The sequence below is a fragment of the Macadamia integrifolia genome, chromosome 14, assembly GCF_013358625.1.
Source record: "Macadamia integrifolia cultivar HAES 741 chromosome 14, SCU_Mint_v3, whole genome shotgun sequence".
NCBI classification, from domain to species: Eukaryota; Viridiplantae; Streptophyta; class Magnoliopsida; order Proteales; family Proteaceae; genus Macadamia; species Macadamia integrifolia.
The window spans coordinates 8,936,237-8,946,442 of record NC_056570.1 but is presented as its reverse complement, the minus strand read 5'-3'; the positions used below and the strand labels follow the sequence as shown (position 1 = coordinate 8,946,442).

The following is a 10,206-nucleotide window of genomic DNA, read 5'->3' as shown; positions in this document are numbered from 1 at the left end:
AAAAAAACCTTGTTTAATTCTTAATCTGACTTCATACTTCGTTTTTGGCATGTGGCCATGTAGGTACTAAGGGCCTGTTTGATAACGTTTCTGTGTCAAGAAAAGGTAGAAACATAAATTTCCGTTTTTGGGAACAGAAACGAAATTTTAGGTGTTTGATAAACCCTGTTTCTGGAACCGTTTCTCTGTCTCTGTTTTTCCTGTTTTCGACTTCTAACCCTTCAAATCTCTCTGTTTTTCCCTTACTAGAAACCATGATTCTCAGTGCTCCAGCTTTCTCTCTCTCAATCACACAAGGGTTAGCCGCCTCTATAATAGCCTGGGGACAGGACAAGATGGAGAAGAAGAATGGGCAAGGGGCTCAATACCCTTAGAGAAAATGTCAATGTAATCGATGAGAATGGATACGAAGAAGTGGAATGAGGCAAGTGGGCTCAACACGGTTGGATGAAGACTCATCGGCCATCGTGCATAAAAATCGAGAATGTCGATCGGAGACGAAGACGAAGGGGGCACAGGGAGCTAGGGTTCGAAAACCAATCCTTGGTTTCGTTTTCCAATCTTCTTTGTCTGTGTCACCATCGAGCTTGAACTCGTCTTTTTTCTTTTTGGATTTTGATCTGTTTGTTTCAGTTGTGGATTCCCAAGATCTCTTTCTTATTTCTTCTTCTTCTTGAAGTTTTTCCCCCTCTCTGTTGTGTTTGTTTTGAAACGGAGAGAGCTCGTTGATTGACCCTGTTGTTGCTGTTCCACCCTCTCTTCAACCTTAGCCTCAGAAGTACCAATCTGAGGTAAGCAATGATCAGATTGAGAATTTAGGGTTTCAAGATTGTGAATACGGGTTTGGGATTGTGAAGGGCGGTGAAGTTGCGAGCAAGGCTCAAGAAAGAGTGGGAGAGTGCAAGAAGAGCTTATGATATCTATGGTAGGCTTGTGGGGCTGTTGTAGTGGAAGGTGGCACTTGCAAGGGAGAAGAGTAGAAGGACGGAGCAGAGAAGGAAGATCTGAATCGTTCACTGTAGTATAGCTTTTTTATTAGGCACAATCCAAAATCCCTTCCTTCACTTGTTTCTGGAAACGGCAAAACAAGTCATACTTAATTCATCATGTCCGTTTCTAGGAACAGAAATCATTATAAGCTTTGGTTTCTATTTATGAAAATAGGAGAAGCGAAACGAGTTTATCAAACTCTTTTTGTTCCATTCCTGTCGTTTCTTGACACAGAAACTGCAGAAAAGTGTTTCTTGAAACGTTATCAAATGGGCCCTAAGTGACCTTGTGTAATGGTTTTTTTTTTTTTTTTTATTCCAAATTTTTATCTCATTGAAGCTAGATATATTGAGCTATACAATTGTGATCTTCTAGTTATTTTTACTAGACTCTTGATATATATCTATGTTATTGTTGTGATATTGACTATTAGTTGGAAAGAGCGGTAGAGAGCTTCAATACTCGATGGCCAATTCTCTTGCTACTTCTTCTAGTTCTGATTCTTCTATAAATATAATTGAAGAAGCAGGACATGATGATGACCACCAAGAAAACAATGATGAAATCAAGACATTGATGTCCAATATTGAGAAAGAAGTAGAAACGGTTAGTTCCTTGCAATCCATTTATGATATATAATGAGTTCCCAGGCTGCTTCACAGGTTAAAACCAGAAGCCTACACACATCAATCAGTCTCAATTGGCCCTTTGCACTATAAGGATGAACACTTACAAACCATGCACACACGTAAGTTGCACTATTTAAATCACCTTCTAAATCGACCTGGGGAAAAAACCTTAGATGTTTATATCAAAGATGTGAGTAATTTGGAAGAAAAAGCTCACAAATGTTATTCAGATACCATAATGGAGCTGGGAAAAGATGAGTTTGTGAAGATGATGGTGATAGATGGCTGCTTTATACTTGAGTTCCTCGAGATTATCGTATTAGAGGACAAGGATCATTTCATATCGAATTGTTCACTGATTTATGAAATCAAGATTGACTTGATTAAGCTTGAAAATCAGCTCCCCTTCTTTGTTCTTAAGCATTTATATGACCTAATCTTTGATGGTTATGAACTAACTCCCCCGTACAATACCTTGACCAGTAGTCACTACATCTATGCGTCTCTTAGATGGGTTTACACAAGGACTTCATGGCCCAAACCTTGACAGTGATGAAGATATAAAATCACTACCAATGCCAGAGGGCGGAGCAAAGCATTTTCTTGATCTTTTACGATGTGTCCTTGTCCCATCATCTCCAACTACAAGGAGGAAACATTGTGAAGGGTATTTGCCGCTTACGTATTGACATAGAGTTTGATGTAAACAAGGGACTATTGACAATCCCAACTATCACGATCTTCGACGACACAGAACTCTTCCTAAGAAACCTCATTGCCTCTGAAAAAGGAGAAGTCTGTATTGAGTATTTCACAGCCTACACAGTCTTCAAGGATTGGCTCATTGACACCGCCAGAGACATTGAGTTGTTAGAGCAAAAGGGAATTATTATAAACAACCGTGGCAACCGAGAAGATGTGGTGACCTTATTTAACAACATCGGCAAACAAGTTGTGGCTAGAGAACCTTATTTCTCTGGTGTTGTTAAGGATTTGGAGGAGTATCACAATAAAACATGGAATAAATGGAAGGCAAGTCTGAGACATGACTACTTCAACACGACATGGTCATCAATTTCAGTCGGTGTTGCTGTGTTTCTCATCGTCTTGACTGTATTACAGACTGTTTTTTCCATCTTATCATTTTACTACTCAACCTAAAAAATGAACAAGCAGCAACATTTGCATGCATGCTTTTCCTTTTCCTTTTTATTAAGATGTCTGGGAATGTAATAATTAATTTTGTCTTCCACCAGTGTTTTGTGATTGGATCCATTCGGCCGTTTGATTTTGGTTTTAGAAACGTGTTTTTTCATTTTTCTGTGCTTAGAAAAAAAAAAAAAAAAAAACCCAAAAAACCGTATGGTTTTTCTGTTTTGTTTCACTTGTGTTTTGAAATAGAAATTTATACATATTTCTGTGTCTAGAAACCGGAATGGGGAAACAAGTCAAACTTGTTTTTCTATTTCTAGAAACAAGTGGGAGGGATGAAAATGATGAAAAGCTGATACTTCACATGACCTTCCCCAACCCCAACCCATTGTTGAAATTTCTCGCTACCCAGAAGCGGCAACTTCAACCTGGTTCTGTGAAGCTCACAATTCTGGACTATCTTCATCCTTCTGAAGCTCATCTCTACGAAGCATTTCTTACAACTCCAACATCGTGCCTTCACTCGTGTCTTGAACCTGAGAGCACCCCCTATTGCACTGTTGAAAATGTTTCTAGAAAAGAAAAATCGAATACCTTTTTGCAATTCTAAAAATAATTTCTTAGCATGAAAATTGGTTTTCCATTTCTGTTGTTTCTAGACAGAAAACAGCAGAAGCAAAATCAAACGGACCCAGATATACATACTCGAGCTTCTTACTTCCTATGTCATTTCTTCTTAATCCCTAGGCTGTACCCTGTAAGGATGTGGTTAGCCAATTAATTAGGACAACAGTGAAGACATGAAGAAGCATCCTCCTCGGTTCTTTGATTGGCAATTGTAGCCCAAAGAATAGAAGGGAGTGATCATAAAACCAAGGGTCTTGGGCTTAACTTGGCTAGGTTTATATGGGCCCAAAAACCTTTATTTATGTTGAAACAATATTAAACATGTATTTCCAAATTAAAATTAATTTTAAAGATTGGGTAGTAATTTAATGGTTCATTCCAAAATGAATACTTAAATCTGTACGTTTTTCATTTGGACTATAGTGATCATATTGGTTTCAATCAGTCAGCTAGTATTTCTATTGTGTATTTTCTTTTTCTGTTGGTGGGCAAACCACGCATGTCTCCTTTGAATGAGAGGGTGGTGAAAAAAGAATCTCTTAAATCTTGGAACTGACCCTTAGTTGTAATAGGAAAAGGTAATTTTGATCTTTTATGATAAAGGGTTGGAGTTAATGAATATAACTATGACGATCACCGATCACAATCTTATTTTCAACCATGGGATTGACCCTTAGATTAAACTAGGAGAGAGAATTTTCTATCTCATACGATAGAGGGTGGCCTTATGATTAAATTAGGAAAACGTATTTTTGACCCTTTCGATGGTGGGAGGTAATGCTGAATTCACCGTTGTATGAGTCCAATCAATGGATCATATCACCATTCACCAATGGTGGGCGAAGAAAAACTTAATCCCAATGCTTTTACTATGGATATCTCTTCCTAATTTGTTTACCTCGATCTAAGAAACCCTAGAATTTGACCCTCAACTCTGAAAATGCAGGGGTTCGAGGAAAAGAAAAAACAAACCTTAAATCGGCTTAATCGTAAGGCTTAAAATCGGAATCAATCACAGCCGATTCAGATCAGAGCTTTTTTTAGAAGCTTCATATATGAGCTCAAGTACTGTGTTTTAAGGAAGCGATCTGTGCCTTTAGGGTCAATGAGGATGGCGAGGCCAACAGGCAGCGTGAGTGTGACAGACCCTACAAAATTGTTACCTAAGTTGGGGCAGTTGGAAGTTTTCTAGCCCAAACCAAATCTCCCTTTACTACATATGTGGCCCATTTGTTAGCGGCGGGATAGTTGAAAATTTTCTAGCTGAGCTCATGAACAAACAAATGGGCTTGTGGTTGAAGATCATATTCTGCTCCTTTGCACAGGGACATAATGAGGCCCTCGACATCAGTCACATTTACAAACCATGTCGATCAGAGGGACATCTCTCTCTCTCTCTCTCTCATTTTTTTTTTCTTTTTTAGTTTGCTAGAAGGTCATTTGTACTAAAGAAGAAAGAAAAAAAAATTTATTCAAGTATCGGTATTATATTGATTGTATCAAATTGATATCGGCTGAGATCGATCCTCAGTCCTTGATCAATTTGGATTGGTAACCTGTGTTTCGGAGATAAAACAGTAAAAAAAAATTATACTTTAAATGAAGAAAAAAAGAAAGCAAAGGAAAAACCGATTGATATGCACTAATCTGATTCGATCCAGATCAATATTGAATTGGTATCAATATCTACATATACCGTACCCTAAATCCATGGTATTTACAATCCCAACCATTAAGGTTGATGATAGCACATAAGTCCTCCTTAGAAAGCATATTGCCTTTGAACAAGGTCAACTATCTAATCATTATTTCACAGTTTACGCATCCTTCATGGATGACATAATTGATACTTCCCACGACGTTGAGTTCCTAGTGGAGAAAGGAATTATTAGAAACCTCATCGGCGGCACAAAAGATGTGATGAGCTTATTTAATACAATTGGCCAACATGTTACCATCAATGATAATTATCTATCTCCTGTTATAAAGGATTTGGAAGAGTATCACAGTAAAGCATGGAATAAATGGGAAGTAAGTCTGTGGTATGACTATTTCAACATGCCATGGGCAATGGCACAGACAGCTTTGTCCATCGCACGAGTTATTCTAGCTGTAAAAATAACTCAATCTGGAGAGCGGATTAGGTTTTCGTATGAGTCTAATTTACAGACATAGAATTTAGACATGGAAAATAGGATTCCATGTGTGTGGATCAGATCACACAAGAATAGTTCTCATTCGAAAATCTGATGGTACGAGAGAGTTATTATTTTTTTTGATGAAAATTAAGATGATCAGAATTGTAATAATATTAATAATATTATCTTATCATACAAAAATTCCTAGTGTTTTGTTAAGACTCGGTCATGTCACTTCCTCGTGCTCCCTAGTCCGTAGTCTCTAGAATGTGGTTATGGAAATTGTTAATTAATTAAAACAGTATTGGAAGGAGAGATCATGAAATGGATAGTGCAAGGGCGTTGGCCTTAGAACAACTATTTTTGTTTGGAAAATATAAAATAAATTTTAAATTAAAATTTTATTATTTGAATTACAAAATGTCAAAGGATTCGGTTTCAGTTTTGATTCGGTCCAAGATACAGTATGTGCAAACAAAAGTCAAATAATTTTTAAAAGCTTAAACGAGGCCCAATTGTATTGGTTCGGTTTTATTCAATTGTTTAATGTATTGTACAATTCAGTTCTTTTTTTTTTTTTTTTTTTGGGGGGTGGGCGCGGTGGGGTGCGCGGGGGGAATCAAACTCATAGTTTTATCTCTAAATGCGAAACCAAATCAAATTCTAAATTGACACCCATTGCCTTGCATTTATATTTGGATCGATGGCATAAGGGTGAGGGATGCAGAACAATCCCATCTATCGTGCATCTGATCTGATCGATGGCAATATTTATGGCAGAGGTCAAGATTTTAATACAAAGTCAAATATGACCATTGGGCTTCTCTATAGCTTGTGTAGCCCAGATTCAAGGGTTGAGAGTCCTCAGACATGCAGTCGAAGGTACTCTTAACCTTTAGATCTACGTATCGCATAACAGAGGATTCCGATGCAATTCTCTTTGTATCGAAAAACCAAACTGGACAAATCAGATAAGATGGGACAAAGTCACACGAAGAATAAAACTTTTTTTTTATGGAATTTGAGATTTTGGTTCCTCTGTTCTCTGGTTTTGTATGCAACAGGAGATGATGATATTCCTTGATCGAGATTTCGGTTCAAGTGGTAGAGAAAAATGTCTCTCTCCTTCATCAATTCTATGAGCAGATTTGATGTAACCTGATATTAAAGTGTTTTAAGGAATGGGGTTTGGGTTGAAACATGAAGGAAAGGAGCTTGTGTGCACAACCCATTAAACATCCATACCACAAGGCACTATAGCTTGAAGATAAACCGGGGAGACTTTTCAGGAGAATCTCTTTCTTCTCATGTGCTAGACAGGAGAATTTTCTTCTTATTTACCAAAGCTAAAAGTACCACAGGGGGATCATTCTCCGTTGCATAATTTTTTTAGGGTTATATGGGTGTTTCAATAAAACTGTACATATATGATATTGCTATGAATTTTGTAACAAAATAATTCTTCGAACGAGATATGCCTAAGGGCAAGTGATTGTAATCCTATTATCTATTGTTAGTGAAACAGTTCTCATCTATTAGACAATTACCTCAATCTTTGCTTTCTCTAAGCCACCTGCTTAGCTGCTTTACATAGTGGTCATCAGGTTTTGAAAATCGGAATTGAAGATAGAATTGGTCAATGTCGATTCTGATTATTCAAATTGAATCGAGATCAATTGGAATCATCTGGAATCAATCTTAGAAACCCAAGAATTGACTGGATGAGAACATCTAGAATCAAGATCGAACACGACGAAATTCAATCCGAAACTATCAGTTGGAGCAATCTGATTCAAATTTTTGAAACAGTGGTTTAATCTCCAACAATTGGTCCAGTGGTGAGATTTTCTGGTTTGACTTTTTAAGGTTTGACTTTTATGATTTCAAGTTTATCTTTAATCTGGTCAAATCATATATTCCAATGTGCCTATGTTCAGTTGATCATTTCGTTGAGAAATCTTTCTCAACGTAAAAGGTCTTCTAATCTTGAGAGTATTTCTGGTTTGGCAAATGGTTCACCTCCAGAAAATATCAATAGTGTTCAAATTAAAACATCCTTCCTTGATAGTTTCAATGGTTGCTGCGGTAAAGTGAGTTTTGACCACATCATTAGTTTTTGTAGAGCAAACGACTCAATCAATGGAGGTTAGGATGAAAGGGGCATGGGGTCATTTCCAAAAAAGAGGGAGAGAAAGTGACATAAGTTGGCCACCATAAAGAAAAATAGGATGAAAGGGGCATGGGGTCATTTCCAAAGAAGAGGGAGAGAGAGTGACATAAGTTAGGCACCACAAAGAAAAATATATAATGGCAATTTAAAAATAGGGAAAATATTTTATATCCGAGAAAGTAGGGGTTACGCCCATACACAAAGGCTGACGAAAAGACTGCCCCAGCCTCTATGAAAGGTGGAAATACCCATCTTATTGATGTTTTCAAGTGTGCTCCCACCGCACCGTGCGCTGGTGCTGCCAAACACTGGGAAAATAACATCAAAATCACAAGTCAATGTGCAAAACCGTAAAATCAAGTTAGAATTGGAGACTAGTGCATCAGTTTTCGTGTAATCCTATTCTTTAGCTGTTCTTAACGACCAAACTGACATGTATGACTCTTTCATCTCTCTCTCTCTCTCTCTCTCTCTCTCTCTCTCTCTCTCTCTCTCTCTCTCTCTCTCTCTCTCTCTCTCTCTCTCTGCATGTGCGTGTTTCAGTCGTTGCTGTTAGGCCCCCACTGCTCGATCCACCATTACTGATTACTCACTCCCCCCCTCCTAATTCAATGCTCCTTTCTCTTTCACATGATCATTACATATACAAAGTACACCAGTAAGTAGTCCATCTCTTGTTGCTTTTAGTTGTTTTCTTTTCTTTAACTTTCTCAATTGATTATAATTGATCTGATTTCATAGTTGAATTTTAGCAAAGTTCACCAATAATGACCTTGTGTAATGGGTTATTTTTTTCTTAGATGGCTAGTTTGTAAGAACATTTTCATTGCTTTGGTTCCAAATTATTTATTTACTCCTATTGAAATTAATTTTCTTATTTTTCCTATCTTGCTTGAAGATGAGTTGAATCTGGGTTTGTGATCAGTTCATGAATGGTTTGGAGCTTATTCACTCAATGGGCACTGGTGCTAGTTCTTCCAGTGATTCTACTATAGATAAAAAGAAAAAGGGACTTCATCATGAAGATCACCAACTGAACAACGATGAAATCGAGATGCTGGTCGAGTCCATGAAAGAAAAACTAGAAGAGGTCACTTCCTTGCATTCCAATTATGATATATACAGAGTTCCCATGCAGCTTTGCAAGGTTAAACCAGAAGCCTACACACCTCAGTCAGTCTCAATAGGCCCTTTGCACTATAATGAAGAACACCTAAGGACCATGGAAACACATAAGTTGCGCTATTTAAATTGCCTTCTTGATCGACCCTCTGCGAAAACCTTAGATGTTTATGTCAAAGCTGTGAGTAATCTTGAAGAAACTGCTCGAAAATGTTATTCAGAAACCATTATGGGCTTCGGAAAAGATGAGTTTGTGAAGATGATGGTGGTGGATGGTTGCTTTATACTTGAGTTCCTCAAGATCATTACATTAAGGGAGAATGATCATTTCAGATCAAATTATTCATGGTATTGGGAAATCAAAACTGATTTGATTAAGCTTGAAAATCAGCTTCCCTTCTTTGTTCTTGAGCATTTACATAGCCTAACCTTTGATCCTCATGAACTATTGCCTCAATACAACACCTTCAGTCATTATATCTATGTGAATCTCTTAAAATGGTATGCACAAGGACTCCATGGCCCAACTATTGATAGTGATGAACAAATAAAATCATTACAATTGCCAGAGGGTGGAGCAAAGCATTTTCTTCATCTTTTAGGTTGTGTTCTCATCCCATCATCTCCGGCGAGGACAGAACAGGGTGAAAAGTATTTGCGGCTAACGAGTTGTGCCACGGAACTTAGGAGTGCTGGTATCAAGTTTCGGAAGAAGGAGAAGTCTGACTCTCCAAAGACATCTTTATTTGATGTAGCTTTTGACACTAACAAGGGTATATTGACAATCCCAACTATCATCATCTTCGACGAAACAGAACTCATCCTTAGAAACCTTATCGCCTTTGAGCAAGGTAAACAGAGTACTGCTTATTTCACAGCCTATGCAGCCTTCATGGATGATCTCATCGACACAGTCAGAGACGTCGAGTTGCTAGAGCAGAAGGGGATTATTACAAACATCCTTGGCAGTCCAAAAGATGTGGTGACCTTATTTAACAACATTACCAAACAAGTTGTTCTTGTGGAACCTTACTACTCTGGTGTTATTAAGGATTTGGAGGACTATCATAATAAATCATGGAATAAATGGATAGCAAATTTGAGGCAAAACTATTTCCAAACTCCATGGGCATCAATTTCAGTGGTTGCTGCAGTTATCCTCCTCATCTTGACAATAATGCAAACTATTTGTTCCTTCTTCCAAGTTAAATGAACAAGTCAATCTATCTTGAATCTATTTATTTATCAGATTGTTGTTATCATACTGTAATTATCATTTCATCTTCATTTATATTTCTTGGAACAATTTTTAATGTGTATTTCTAAATAATGTTACATTCCAAGGGATTCTCAAATCTGTTTTTCATTTGGACTCTTA

At 37.5% G+C, this 10,206-nt stretch overlaps 2 protein-coding genes across 2 annotated transcripts; both read left to right on the top strand.

Moving 5' to 3' along the window:
• The first annotated feature begins 1,455 nt into the window (after positions 1 to 1,455).
• LOC122060602 (putative UPF0481 protein At3g02645) lies at positions 1,456 to 2,780 on the top strand. The gene is made up of 2 exons (XM_042623735.1): positions 1,456 to 1,596; positions 2,202 to 2,780. Exons 1-2 carry the CDS (start codon positions 1,456 to 1,458, stop codon positions 2,778 to 2,780), a joined length of 720 nt encoding a protein of 239 aa, XP_042479669.1.
• Positions 2,781 to 8,250: 5,470 nt separating this feature from the next.
• LOC122060601 (UPF0481 protein At3g47200-like) lies at positions 8,251 to 10,041 on the top strand. Its single transcript, XM_042623734.1, has 2 exons — positions 8,251 to 8,364; positions 8,605 to 10,041. The coding sequence occupies exon 2, from the start codon at positions 8,635 to 8,637 to the stop codon at positions 10,039 to 10,041; it is 1,407 nt and encodes a 468-aa protein (XP_042479668.1). The 5' UTR covers positions 8,251 to 8,364; positions 8,605 to 8,634.
• The last annotated feature ends 165 nt before the right edge of the window (positions 10,042 to 10,206 follow it).